We start from the raw sequence: 15,199 nt of genomic DNA on the forward strand, positions 1-15,199 counted from the left end.
TTATCTTGCTTCAGACCTGCTATGGGTGCAGTTAATATGCTTATTTTGGGAATGTCAGGCTGGCAACTGACAGGATACAATACATGGCTAGTGAATGGGCTTGACTGGCAAGTCACCAGTTGTGCAGGTTGCTATTGAGTGAGCATGGGAGGAGTTTGTGGAGGTATACAAGAGGACAAACTTTCAAAGGGTAGAGTATTCCACAATATTGGAACATAAATATCTGCAATAAGATACACTTAGTGACCACTACTCCTTGCCCTGTACTATACTTTACCTGTATAGCCTGGAGCACACAAGCAAACAATCTGGCTGGTCTCCCTGTCAGCATGACAGGAGATACCATGATAGTGCCGAGATCCTGGATACCCAGGACAAGGGCATGGCCGGCACTGTTGCCCTGAGCCCAAGACTGGGTCTCCATAGTAACCATCCAAGCACCTATGAAAGGGGCAAAAGGAGAATACATGCAGTGAGAGCAGTCTAAAATGAGCACCTCTACTCCCTGGTCACTCCTCACAGCTAGTTTTGTTCTTTTGTGGGTTTTTATTAGATTTCTGGCATCATCCATATGATTCAGTTCCACAGTATAAGGCCCTCACAGTAAACACCCTCCTTAACCTCCCCTCCTCTTATTCTCTCCACAGATAGCTGACAGGCTTGCATGATCACCACAGCCTACCATGGCTGAATAGGTGGCACAGTGGGTTACAGCAGTCATGGGTGCCAAATTGTCAATAGAAGCCCCTGCTGCAGTAGCTTCATGTTATGTTGCAACCTGGCAAGGATGGGTTGTTGGACTGGTTAAGCCACCCAGAACCCATGGGTTTTAGAATGTGGGTATCTTGTCAACTACCACGATAACCTAGCTTCACCACAGGTTTGCACAGAATGAGCAGCTAGGACATCCCTCCACTGTGTCCTGAATATTGAAAATGGTGGCTGCCAGAGCAAGAAAGCTGACAAAGAAATTCACCCATGGTGCCTTCCCATTATATGTGAACAGGACCAGTTAGCTCTTTGTGCAATCTCCCTCATTCCTCCAAAATGGAGCCTAGGGTCTCTTCCTAGAAGACTGAGATCAGAGGACCAAGCTAGATGGCATATGTAGCTCCATGACAAATCAAAACAATTTTTACATAAAGAAAGGCAATGCATCCAAGACAGATCAGTGGAAGTAGGGCAGGATTGGCTTCTTATCTTTAGAATACAAAAGCCAGCTGCACATATAGTTATGGTTCCTCAGAACTCTTTCTCAAAGGAAATATTTCATGTTTCATGTGGCTAGGGACAAATTTACTTGGAGTCTCAAGCCACAGAGTCTGCTGCCACATTTCCACGGATCCCATATACTCACCTCTCACAGTGGCGTCCAGCTGTGTAATCACGGCACTGGTGGCAGGCTCCAGTGTGCAAGTCACATTCCTCCGAGTGTCCATTGCAGTGACAAGGCCTGCAGCTTGGGAAGCCCCAGTGGCCTGGTGGGCACTGATCACACTGGCGTCCCACAGCACCATGCTGGCACCGGCACTGTCCAGTTACTGGTTCACATATTTTGGAGACAGAACCCTCAGGGGAACAGGCACAGGCTGTGGAGACAATTCCAGAGCTGTCAATGACCAAGGAAAGAGTGAGGCTAAATATGTTGCAGAACTGGGGGCCAGCTTTGCCAAAAATTATCTATGAGTTTCCTAAAGTGGAGAATGTTCTGTTCCCATCTTCTTCCACAGAAGGAGTACCTTCAGTTTCCTTCTTGCTGCAAGGTGGAAACTGTTGCTAAATTCGTAAGACAAGAAACAGTGCTTGCTTTGTTTCCTGCTTTCATTCGGGCAGGGTAGGGGGGGCACATCTAGACCTAACAAGTTTTTCCAACCAAGCCTTCACTTCCATTGCCAGGACTGTTGAACATTTTCCTTTTTCTTATGTTTGTGTGCTGCCGACCCAATTACTGCCACCATATTCCCATAGAATTCTCTGCATGTGAACTTATTTGCCAATATGAATATTCTAAGGTAACACAAAAATTGGGAGTGGAGGAGCAACAAGTGGAAAAGGCAACAGATGTACAAGAGAGATGACAGTTTCAATGCAGCAAAGACAGGGAATAGGGTTAATGAAATAAGCTTGTGTTACACTTTACCAATGATGCAATGGCTGCTGAAGTCTGTCCCTTCGATAGCTCAGCTAGTAGAGCAGAGGACTGTAGAGCACTACCTAAGTCATCCTTAGGTTGCTGGTTCAATTCCAGCCCAAAGGACAGATTTTTTGACATGCCCATGGTAGGCATGTCATGAGCGAAGCTGGCTGGAACAGGGGGTTAGACTAGATGGCCCAGAAAGCCCCTTCTGACTCTCTCTGTTTCTATGTTTCTATATAAACCTATTTCTAGCACATAGGAAAGGAGGATGTCAGTAATAAGGCTATGCTATAACTCCTTGACATACAGCAGTGTGGTAAAGTGGCAAGAATGTTGACCTAGGACCCAAATTCTTGTATTCTAACTCCTGCTCAGCCATGAAACTAGTTTGGATTAAGTTACCATCCCTTGGTCTTACAGGATAGTTGTGAGGACAAAATGCTGGGTAGAACCATATACACTGTCCTGATCTCCATGGAGATGAGGAGGATTAGAGATGAGCATTCAGTGTTTTACCAGTCTCCCCAGTCTAAAGAAGTTCCCCTGTCCTGAGCATGAATAGGAGCTACATGGTATGTTGATTGCCACAAAGTGGCTTGGTCAGCTGAGTAGCAGTTTAATATCAGGCTGCAGGGCTGTGAATAATTTCAAGCAGATAACTTGTTCTAAAGGTCTAGAGCTCAATTAAAACATGTTATCCCTTTTGGACCAGGTAACTTCCCCCTTCACACCCCTGCAGGTTCTTGTGTATTGTCTGCACTGGTTAGCAGGCATGGAGAATCTCTGTTATAAACAGAACTGGGGCTTCAAGAGAAACTACAGTCTTGGAGGTGAGGCAGTTTGGTGATCAATAACTCAAGGCACCCTTGAGGCACTTGCTTATTAGGGTCCGAGTCTGGCTTCAGCACTTCCGTAGTTGGTGCTACTGGTCTAGTTCTTTCCAACCTGGATGTAAGCCTTGGCTACTCCCTGGGTTAAGACCAAGATTACTCCACTCCACTCCACTCCTCCTTTATTTTATTTATACTTCACTGTTCTATGCAAGGAGCTTAGAGCTGCAATCTAATCCTGATACCTCATCTGTAGGAAGTAATCCTAACTCACAGTTGAAGGAAACATAAAAATTAACAAGGGGCTCAGTGTACGCACAGGCCCTGTCTTTGTTACTCACAACTGCAGCCATATGGTCCAAATCCGTAAGTGCCAGGGACACACTGGTCACAGCGCCGACCCGTCACATTGGGTTTACACTGACACTGGCCTCCCAGTTTGTGGCAGACGCTGCTGGTAGACCCCTGGGGATCACACTGACAGGCTGAGGATAGGAAAAAACAACACTGCCAAAGGTTAGGGAAGTAACTTTGTAGAAAGAGCACAAGAGGCATCCCCCTCCCCACCTAATTGCAAATAAACCTCCCCAGCACACTGAATAGAAGCTAGTCACATTAACCCCCTCTTTAGAGGAGACTGATGATCAAGGAAGTCTAGGACAATGCCTACTCACAATTGGGCAATAAAACGCAGCATGTGTGTTTGTTTAGACCACAAACAGGAACAAAATAGAGAAATACTGAAGAGTCTATTTTACAACACCTGCCCACTAATCCTAACAAATTCAGCTTTTGGCTTGTCATTTTTAAAATGAACATGTTTCTAGCACTCATGGTTATGAAGACAAACACCTAAAATATTTTTGACATTCATGCTACCAGTCTGGTGTTACAAATCCAGTTGCAGATTCTAGATCTTTGGTTTAAACATTTAAGGGGGAAAGTGTTTACCAGAACATTCTAAAGTAACTATCAAAATGTTCCACTTATATTTAGATAAGCTCAGCCTGGGGAATCCTCCTTTGCCAGACCAACCAACTGCTGATTCAAGGCAGCTCCCTCTTTAACATGAGGACCTAGCTTTACAGCCCTGGTTTTGAGTAATAGCCCTATGCACTACAGTACATGGCTAAAGAAGGCCAGGTCTGCCTGCCTCACTCTTCCACCTGTTATATAGTTCTAGTCCTGACCCACATTTGGCTCTTCACTCACGCAGAGCCCCATCATGCATCAGTGCAGAGATGCTGCATAGCAGGTGGGCACAGGTCTCCGCCAGGTCAGGCATGGTGGCCATGCGGAATGCCTCCAGGCATGTGTAGCGCTCTAGCGCTTCTCGGCGCTCCACTGCTGATGGATCATTACCATGGAGACCAGGCAGCTCCTTCACATGTGGCAAAAGAACCAGCTGTGGAAAGGAAGAGACACATCAGAAAAAACTTGGCCAGGTTGGAACAAGAACTGGGGCTGGTCATAGCTAAACAATAAGGCCTCTTACTACGATCTAAGATGCAATTATGCCATGCTGAAAGAAGAGCATAATGTTTCCTTTAGCACACAAAAGTTTCTCACCGAGTCGACAAGGATGAAGGCTGCAGGATGACGTTGTGTCACACCAGCCCGCTGGAACCGTACAATGATCTCATAATGGTTTCTGGGCTCAAAGCAGAAAGGCCGTGGCAGAAGTACATACCTGTAGGGAGGAGACAGGGTGAGGTCTTCACTTGACAGAGAAGGCAGAGAGCACACCATGATGAGAAAAGGCACAAGAAGGTCAAGGAGTCCAGTTCACACAGATGTCTACAGTCTTCGGGAATCAGTGACCTTGTTTTGCCAGCTTGGAGAAGGAATGCAACCAGCTTGTAAATAACAATCTGGTTAGGGCAATTAATCTGCCAACCTCATTTGCATATACTACTTTTTCTCCCTTCAATAAATTTTGCACAAATGTAAATGTATTCATTTAAACCTTCAAATACGTTAAAGTCCAGTAGTTCCTGCACATAAGCAGATTTGTGCAAATCTCCCTGAAAGGAAACATAAATAAAGTTACATTTGTGCAAATTACTTCAAAGGAGGGAGGAAGAATTGCACAAATTTCCCCAAATAATTCAACTTTTCCCAAAATGGAAGAGAGTTGCACTGTCTATAGAGATGAGGAAATGGACGAACAAGTTGACTAGTTTTTTAAAATGTATTTAACTTCTATAATGCCCAATAGCTGAAGTTCTCTGGTTTACCATATTCAACTAAAAATACCCACTAAAATAAATCACATTATAAAATAACATCAAAAGGCTGTCATAAATTTTTAAACTAAATTTTAAACATATAAACCACTTAAACAAGGTAAATATTGGGACCTGATTAAGCAAAACCACAGTAAACTAATTAAATGCCCAGTGGTAGAGGACAGTGTTAACCTGGTGCTGAAAAGATAGTGTGCTTGGCACCAGATGGGCCTAAAGCCCTAACCCTAACCTACTTCAAGGCGAGTGAAACCTCATCTAGAGCAGGTTGAATTTCCTCCATCTGGTCAGAAGACACATCCACTAAGAGCATCTCAGCTCTGTCTAGATTGAGCTTTTGTTTGTTAGCTTTAATCCAGTCCACTGTCAGTGGTTTAGGACAACCACAGCCTCACCAGCGGATGACAAAAAGAAGAAATTTTGCTGTGTGTCATCAGCGTACTAGTGGCAACACACTCCAAAACAGCAGAGGACCTCACTCAGTGGTTCCATGTGAATGTTAAACAGCATGGTGGACAAGACCAACCCCTGCGGAATCCCACACTAGAGAATCCAGCAGGTAAGGCACTATCTCCAGGGACCACCTTCTGTGCCACCCAAGTAGGCACAGAACCACTGCAGTGCAGTGCCCCTCATTTGCAACTTAGCCAGTAACTCCAAAAGGATACCATGGTTGTTGGTACTGAAAGCTGTTCAGAGGTGCAGGAACTACCAATAGGGTCACATTCCCACTGTCTCACGCCTGGCATAGGTCACCAGACAGGGTTTCTACGCCAAAAACCAGTCCTGAACCCTGACTGAAATGGATTCAGATGATTGGTCTCATCCAAGAGTGCCTGCAACTGGTTGGCTGCCACCAACTCAATATCCTTGCACAGGAAAGGGATGTTTGCCACTGGTCTAAAATTACTGAGTTCTTCCGGATCTAGGGAGGGTTTCTTCAGGAGTAGTCTCACCACTGTTCTTTTCTTGTGGCAAGGGAGCACTCCTTGTCATAAAGAGGCAATAATCTCCTTCCTGGCCCAGCCAGCAGTTTTCTCCCTGCAAGAGGGACAAGGGTCCAGTGCAGATGTGGCTTCATGAACCTGTTCCAGCACCTTGTCAACAGTCTTGGGTCATACTAGCTGGAACTCATCCAAAGAACCTTGACTTGGCTGTGCTCCAGATATCGCACCTGATTACACTGCAATAACACTGGAGTCCAAGTCGCAGTGAATGCAAGTGATTTTGTCCTGGACGTGCCTAACAAATATATTGCAGTGGGCCTCAGGTGGTTCCAAGATGCCTAGTGTCATTTCAAAGGGGATATTGTTTGAGAGTTAGCAAGGAACGGTCAGCAGGTCTTTTCAATGCTCTTGCCAGGCAGCTCTCCCACTTTTTTAAAACAATCCATGCTGAAATAGCTGTGCTGGGTCTGGATGTCACAACAAGCTATCTGGAGAAAAAGTCATCCTAAACAACTCTACTAATTCCATACATGCCCTGAGTGGTAAGTTTGCAAGAATCAACCCATCACGGAAAAGCTGTGCTGGGTTTGGACATCATGCTAGACAGTCCTGTAGACCTGTGGTAACAAACATCCATGTCTGAGCATGATGTATGAACCAGATCTTAGTGAACTTTGTGACCTGAGTAGAGAGTTGAACCTGGATATCTCCAGCGCTTTAATCACTACAACACTACTGGGTCATTATAAATAATGTCATGAACCATCCATAGTATACACATCTTCTATACTCCACTTAGAGTTACACAAGTCAACACAAAAGTTTGGGGTGTGGGAGAGAAACTGGGCTGAGTAAAACCAGTTTTCTCCAGAGGCAGACGCACAACCTGAAGTGGTGTGGTGTGTAGTGTAGTATAGTGGACTGGAGACTTGGGAGATCCAGGTGCTAGTCCCCACTCAGCCATGAAGCTCACCAAGTTGCATTGAGCCAGTGTCTTACTCTTAGCCTAACCATTCCCACAGGAGTTGTTAGGAGAATAAAATGGAGTGGAGAAGCACAGTGTACACTGTTTTAGGTTCTTCACAAGAGGGAAAAAAGGTGGGATATAAATGCTAATAGTAATAGCGATGATGATGATGATGATGATGTGTCCCAATCAACCAAAGAAACATGAAGGGGAACAAACACTGCCTGTTCAACTCTAGAGTGCATGTCCAATGTTTCTATCTCATTTTATTTATTTTTTAGTTATGTGTTCCTTCCTTCCTTCCTGGGTTGAGCATGCATAAGATACAACAGCAATTCCATCAGGGCAGTGACAGTGTATCTCCTTTCCCCTCCCCTAGAATAATTCTAATACCAGATTGCTCTACCTGTTAACAATATACCTGATAAAGACTATTAACAATCAACTAGCTAGTCTGTAAAGGTCCACAGGACTTTGCATATTCTGATTAACCAGTGGGAGCTAAATCTAACCAGAGCAGCAAATGCCTTTCTTCATGGGAACACTAACTGATTGTGAGCACAGTGCATAACCAAAGAGGTTTTCATAATCATAATTAACCATAAAACCATGCTTTCACAATTCTATCACACCAGGAACCCTTTCCACAAAACCTCGTGAGAGGCATATGACATGCTAAAAATTTCAGACCTTCTCTGAACATACACCCAAAGCAAAGAAGATTAAAGTTAGAAGCTAGAAGACAAAATTAAGAAAACAGAGCATTGAAAGGCTATAAGGAAGGAAATCCTGCATAAAATGTATATCCCCTAAATGCTATATTTACATGAGTTAAGCTGCTTATTAATGACATAATGTTTAAAAAATCACAATAACAGATGACAGGGAAAAAAAATCTGCGTGGTGAGTAGTTTGGATGAAATTTGAGAAAAGTAAAGATGCCATTGCTTTTGCAAAATCCACTAGCACAGGCAGAGGGCTCTTAGCCAAACCAAAATATCAACAGCTTCCTAACCACAAAAATACCATGAGCACTTCACTTAATTATGATAAATACTTAGGCAATCCAGCAGCAAATACATGGATGACAGAATTATCACCTGTTTGTCAATTGTGCCAAAACACGAACTGCAAAAATAAAACATGGAAAACAGGTCTTGTTGCATAAGGTTTCATTTTTCATTTTTCAGCACTTGTTTTTATACTGAAAGTCTTTTCTAATGGGTTTTTCGAATGTCATGTCTGTGCAAAAGAATATTGTAAATCTGTTCCTGCTAGCAGATATATATTTTACACCATGAATAGCAAACTGGTAGCTTAAAAAGCCACATTTACCTTCCAACAACAAACACATATAGTTGCATGAACAATTTTATCTAGCCAGTAATGTTTATCTGCCCAATAATTATAAGAAAAAGTCAAGCTGTGCAGCAAATAAACTTCCTGCCTTTGGCTTCTGCTTTGAGAAATAACTGTTTGTGCAGAATGTAGGACAGCCCCCATTTTATACTGTCAGTCAGACATTTATCAAACAACCTGAAACTAGTTATTAGTGACATGAGACCTGTAATAAAAGCAGTAGCAGACTCAAAAAAGAAAACACCAGTGTGGTAAACAATCTGAAATAAAATGAAAGAGAAGGATGCACTCCATGTGATCTTGATTTCCATTAAAACATTCCACTGACACTAACTAGGGCTCTTACAGCCTCCTTCCGCATTCCTCCACCCCCCTCAGTTAGATTATTAGGCTGGACTTCCTCCTCTCGCTCTTACCTGGAACTATGCGGCAAACTCTCCCGGTACATCTGCTCAGAGGGTAGCACATTGCCACAGCGTGGGCTCATTGGTAAAGCCTGTGAGCTGACGCTAACAACAGCCTCCCAATCTTCTGTAGACTGCAAAGGAGACACAGAGGGCTTAAAGCAGCTGTCCCAGGGTAAATAACCCTCATTCCCACAAAATGGATAGTATCAGTCTAAACTGAAGAAATGTTTGCTTTTCAAAGACCCATCCATAGACATTATATAAGCCAAAAGACAAGAGAAAGTTTGGCTTACAGACTCTTTTTCCCTGGTGTAGTTAATGGTGCATAGCTCTGTTACACACTCTCCAATTCTCAGCTCTTGTTCTACTTTAACAAATTTATTTCACTTTAATAACCCCTTGTTGGCCATAATAATGGCTCCCAGAATGGCTTACACAACAGAATAACTCAGAAAAGCAAAATCAAACCAGAGGCCTAAATTAGAAAGGAATAGAGTTTAAAACTTTCAGTTAAAAACTTCTGAAAGCTGAGTAGAATAAAAATGCTTCCTGTGTCTGCCTAAAAACCAACAAGGATGGAGCTGGACTCTACTCCTTTGGGAAGGAAGGCAATAACTAGTATGCTGCCACAGAGAAGGCCCTATCTTCAAATTGCATTTGGTGGTGGACGGGAAGAAAGTCTTCAAGATGTGTTTTCACAATATCTAACAAAGATATAATCTCATGTTGGTACCCATGCATTGAAATGGTAATTTTGCAAATTCCAAGACACACATAAGATACAGGGAACTATCTAAACCAACACAAAACTTGTTTAACTAGCATCTACCATCCATAAGCATAGCTTTCTTGGATCCCAGTAGCAGAAACAGTCACGCTTCTCAAGATTCTTTATCCTGGCTCATAAGGAATTATAGGAGACCAAATTCATTCAACAGTATGTATATCAGTCTCTGATCAGAAGTTAGATAGAAAAATGAAACACTGCAGCAGTGCTTGGAACCCCTTTGCCATTTGGACATGGCATTCTGGATTGGGGGAAGGGGGAGCATGCACAGTTGTTATCGTGTGAATTGGCCTTTATCTACATTACATTAAATGCTGTGGTATCTACCTTGTAAGCAGTTATGTGTATTTCCCCAAGATGTAGATAAACAGAGCCAGCACCCCTATGCACAACAGGCACAAGCACAACCATCCTAACAAAGTGTGCTCGTCTCCTACCCCAGAGTTCACGAAAGAATAATAGACCCCCTCTAACCAATATCTTCTGCTACCTCTATCATTGTCACAACAAACAACTGTTGTGAGGACCAGTATAGTGTGATGGGTAAAGTGTTGGGACTCTGGGTACTAATCCCCACTAAACCATGAAGCTTGCTGGGGTATTTTGGGCCAGTCACTGTCAGCCTAAGCTACCTTGCAGGGGGTGTTGAGAAAACAGAATAGAAAGGAGGAAGAGGAGTATATAAGCAATTTTGGGTCACTTGCAAAATGAAAAAAGTGGAAATACATATAATAATTATGAAGAACTGCATGCATGTCATTATTGTGGTTCTATAATGTGTACTTATGAGTCCTCTGTGAAGTTCCAATCTATCTGTGCAGGCCTGAGGCCTTGTTTTATTATAGATGAAGATCAGCATAGCAGTAATTTAGTGAAGTGAGTGAAAGAAACAATTGCTTTAAATATTGCTAGCTGGGGCCTGGATCAGGAAATTCAATACAAATTGGCTGGGGATTCTAGCTGGGTGGAAAAGAGTGATTGGGTAATGACAACTGAAAATTAATTTGCGGAGAGAGAGGGAAAAGGTCTGCGGTTTCATGGTATGTGAGTAGGGCTAAGAGAAAGTTGAGGAGAAAAGAAAAGTAAACTATTCCTTCTCTGTGGAATAACCTAAGGTGGCTGGTAAATATCTGGAGTAGGGACCAATTATGCCAAATGACTACCCTAGGATTTTGCCAGAGGATGTTTATATAAGCAGGCAGTACCAATCCAGATAAATCATGCAAACAGCCAGAAATAAAACGGGAGAAATCCAGGTGTGAAAGGAAGTAGACCCCAAAACTGGTTGTAAAGGTATTCTGCTGGGGTGCAGGTTTAGAGAATTTAGCCTGAGGTTAAAAAAACTGTTCTTATTGGCTTGTAACAATAACAGGATCTCTTAAAGTCCTAAAGAATTGTCACTAAGCTGTCTTTTGAAAGCCCTAAAGTAAATATCAGTAGTCTCTTATGTACAAATTATCTATTTACAGAGAAATCCTATGGCTCCTGGGCAGCACTGCCTGGATTCTTAGCTCTGTAGCTGGAAAACTGCTCCAACCCCAGAGCTGGGAAACAGTACTTGGAGTACCTCCCACACCTCAGAGCTGGCACAGAGAGAACTGTGTCAGCTGCATCTCTGAGGATGTAGGAGTGGCCTTGGGGAAGGGGTTCTGGGCAGGCAGGGAGGAGAGCAGTAGCACCAAGATATGATGTATCCTAGTGGCACTCATTTCCCTCCCCTTCCCTCCAAAGCATTGCAACTGGAGTAAATACACCTGCCCATCAAGTTGGGCCATCTCCCTTCCTTGTCCACCAGTGAAGAATGAACTCGCTCTGGAACTTGCATGACTTGCTCTGGGAACACTACTGAAATTGAATGGAACCATGAATGCTGCAGTAAGAAGGCAGCATCCTCTATCTGATATATGTTTCCAGACACTTAAGCATTGGAGACATTGAAATATGATCCTTCATATGCCCACAGAGACCACAAAGAAGAACCAGGATGATTTTATATGAAGCAGTTGGATCACTTACACTTTATGGAGAGATGATGATATATTCTTGCTCTCCCAACATGTTTTGCCAGTGTTCATGCATCCCTGAGCTGACTATTCTAATGTTGCTCATTTCCTATACACGCTCACGCTCTCTCTTTCTTTCATGCTCTCTCTCTCAAGCTAATGTCAGAGCCCGCTCAGATAACAAACACCCATCCTACCCCCTCCAGCTCTTTCCACTTACCTCAGGTTCATAGCGCAACAAGATGTCATACTCCATTGGGTAGGGAATGTTGTCAATGTGAAAGGATAAGCCAGCTCCATCCCGTACACGGGCAAAGCCTGGACCAGTCCATGTAATCATGTGACCTGTGTGCTCCCGTGGTGTAACTTCTACATCAGGCTGCAGGTGAAAGCATGGTGTCAAAAAAGTATCAGGGCCTTACATCCCCTCCTGCGTGGTCCTGCTATCACCTGTCTGTGCCTCTAAACAAAGACCGAGGGCTTTTGGCAACTTGAGAGGCAATTGGAAGCAACCTGCTTCAGAGCCCCTTCTGTACAATACTGCTGAACCATTTAAAATCTTAAGATGCCTTTAAATTGACAGGGCCAGGCTTTTTCCTCCTGGCTTAATACCAGCCAAAGCTCATCGAGTTCCAAGTGGACTTGCCTGCCATCCACTTAGCTTTTCGAACCAACACTGACTGAACAGCCCACAGTAGCAGAGCCAGCCCAACCATGGCTATTTCAGATAGCAGATATTTGGGAGCATGGCGTCGCAGTGTGTGTCACACAGCCTGTACTGACACCAGCCCCTAAAGAGGCCTGCTACCCTCAGATATGATGAAAGATGCCATCTGGTCCCCAGAGCTGAAATAAGATTCAGCTGGCAACCCAGTCAGCTTCAGTACAGAGAATGTGGGGCGGGGAGTGGGAAAGGTATCTTGCCCTGTGCCTTCACTCCAGGTTGCATATCTTGGCCTGGCACTGCACAGTTCCTCATGAAGCTCTGGCCCAAGATATCAGTGACCCACGGGCACCATGACCTCCTCTTTCTTATTCCTTCCCAGCAACCTCTTTCTTCCATACAACCTGCATTCTCACTCACCTTCTGCTGAAGCTGCCGGGCTTTCCGGAGTGCTCCTCGCTGTTGTAGGAGTCTTATTGTGCTATGCTGGCGGCGCAGCCTCATATTGCGCCCATTCTGGACCCCGTTGTAATATTCCACACAGTCCACTGGGGCTTCAGGCCGCAAGGCACCCTATGACAGAGAGGCCACATTTATTGCTCGGCACTATCAGTTGCTTCTTATTGCCGACAGCTGTGCCTGCTCCCTCCCCAGCCATCCAACATCCTAAGGGCTCTGACAGACAGACAGACAGACAGACAATGGCACTCCCCTACAGTTTGTGGTTTGACTCTCACACAAGCCACCCGGGTTGCTTCACTGCATGCCTTTCGGCATGTGGATCACTACTATCTGCACTGTGCCTCTTTGCTCATGCTGTTCATGTGAAAAAGCAGGGGAGGCTGGTGTCCCCTGTGTCAGTGACTCCTTATCCACTACAGCTTTTATTTTGAGCCTTGTAGGAGCTACCCATGGTAGTGAACCTATTTGCGGGGGATGGAGTTCAGCACTACAGATAGCTCCTATAGAGCTTCAGATAAAAATTGCAATGAATGAGAACCCCCACTGACACAGGAATGGCCAGCCTCCTTGATAAAAAACATGATTTGGATAGGGTATGTTAAGTGTGTTATGAGGATGGTTGGGATACAGGTTAATAGGCTTTTACCCGTCCCCATCCAACTTCAAGTGCCCAAGAGGGAACAAAAAGCCCCTGTCCACAAATCTCTTTGAGGGTTAGACAATTCCCAAAAGCAACGCAAACACTTTCTCTTTGCTGCAAGGGCTTTCTAGGCACAGCCGCCACCTCTCATTATGGCCCAGAATATAACCCTAATCCATGCCTGGGTTTCTCCCATCCATTATCTTGGTTCACTCACCGGTAGGCCCTGATGGGTTGGCGCAAGACCTGTGGCATGTTCTGCTTCATACATATAGTAGTCCAAAGGCATGCAGAAAAACCCAGGCTGCACATCATCACACTGACGCCCCATGAGGTGAGGCCGACAGGGGCACTGTCCATCATCCATAGAGCACCTGGAGGCCAAGGGCATGACAGAAAAATTGACTCAGAGCAGCCAAATCCTTGAGCTGTGCAGCTGGGGTTGCAAAAGGGGGGCAAAAAGAGAGGGGAAGGTGCGCACTCAAGAACACTCAACCACCTCACTTTGAATTTACGGTCCGGCTGGTTAAAAACTTGCATACTTAAGTTATATCTAGCACGGGGCATCTGATCAGTGTCAGTAATTGCAACTGTGGCTGCTCTCATGATGGAACATGAAGTTCAGGACAATGGAACAGCATGAACTAAGAACAGTGAGAATGGTGCAGGCACAATGCCGAGAAAAAGTGATGGCCTGTGGTGGGCTCTTTGAAAAAGCTTGGCAAACCTGGAATGACCTGCACAGTACTGACTGAGGTGCAGAGGGTAGCAGAAAAAGGATGTGCCAGTGCCTGTGTAGCATGCTTGCCAAAAGGACGGTTTGGCTCAGCGGAGCCGCAGCTCAAGACCATGCCAGACAGCACGAGACGCAGCCAACCCACCATGCTGAAGCAAACTGGATGCGTTTTTCTGTAGCTTCCTCTCCAAGTAGCAGGAACCCATCTGAGGGTGGAGCTAACTCCACTGGGTGGGAAAGGTAGAGGGAGGGGGATTCTGCTTGGAATCAGTTTCATTGTCTAAGTAGTAATCTCTCTAATTAGTTGGCTCATTAACTTGATGGATGACTTTTGCTAACAACCTCTGCAATACTCTCTTTGTATCACAAAGCCAGTCCTACCTGGCATGCTTTAACATAATAAAAGATTGCAGTTAGAAGCCTCTCCTCTTGATCTGCTGGGAAGAGAAAAGGAGAGTGCAGGGAGTGCAGGGGGACTGGCTTATGACACTCAGAGAGTGAATAGGTGGTAGGTGCAGAGGGCAAAGAGAAACTGAGCATAATGGATGTTGCAAATTCTACAATGGTTTGTAAAAACACAGAAGGTGGCTTACATAAATGCCAGATCCTGCATTCCAGCTGGACTACTTGGATGGCAGCACATTTCAATCCCGATTTGTATGCTACTGAAAGACCCCTGTGTTCCCATATCATGTTAACAATGTGCCATAAATACCCAGTTACCAAAGTGGTATCTTCAAACTGTCTGCTACTGTATCAATAAAGCAGCCAGACCCCTAGTATTAGCCAGAGAAAAAAGCGAGTTCCCTTCCAGTAACAGACAGAGAAGCCAAGCCCAGAAATCCTTGCTGGGACTGAATTAATTAGACATCCTGTGGACTGCAGCATTTCACCTATCTTAGCATCTTATCCCATTGATTAGCAGACAAGACATGAACAGCATTGCCTCCTTTACTGCTCCAAGGTAGACAACTGGTGGTATGGGTACCAACTCCAGCTCCTATAACACTTTTG

At 44.5% G+C, this 15,199-nt stretch overlaps 1 protein-coding gene across 1 annotated transcript in view; it reads right to left on the minus strand.

Moving 5' to 3' along the window:
* LOC123034382 (laminin subunit beta-2-like) overlaps positions 1-15,199 on the minus strand; it is a 54,649-nt gene that overhangs the window by 23,717 nt on the left and 15,733 nt on the right. Inside the window, exons 13-21 of the mRNA XM_044451709.1 lie at positions 13,667-13,823; positions 12,768-12,920; positions 11,904-12,062; positions 8,903-9,024; positions 4,537-4,657; positions 4,180-4,372; positions 3,309-3,452; positions 1,358-1,589; positions 278-441 (exon numbers count right to left, since the gene is read on the minus strand). Of these exons, the coding sequence (XP_044307644.1) occupies positions 278-441; positions 1,358-1,589; positions 3,309-3,452; positions 4,180-4,372; positions 4,537-4,657; positions 8,903-9,024; positions 11,904-12,062; positions 12,768-12,920; positions 13,667-13,823 (1,445 nt within the window). The remainder of the gene's footprint in view (positions 1-277; positions 442-1,357; positions 1,590-3,308; positions 3,453-4,179; positions 4,373-4,536; positions 4,658-8,902; positions 9,025-11,903; positions 12,063-12,767; positions 12,921-13,666; positions 13,824-15,199) is intronic.

This window comes from Varanus komodoensis, unplaced genomic scaffold (assembly GCF_004798865.1).
Source record: "Varanus komodoensis strain SLA01 unplaced genomic scaffold, ASM479886v1 scaffold6_4, whole genome shotgun sequence".
Classification (NCBI taxonomy): Eukaryota; Metazoa; Chordata; class Lepidosauria; order Squamata; family Varanidae; genus Varanus; species Varanus komodoensis.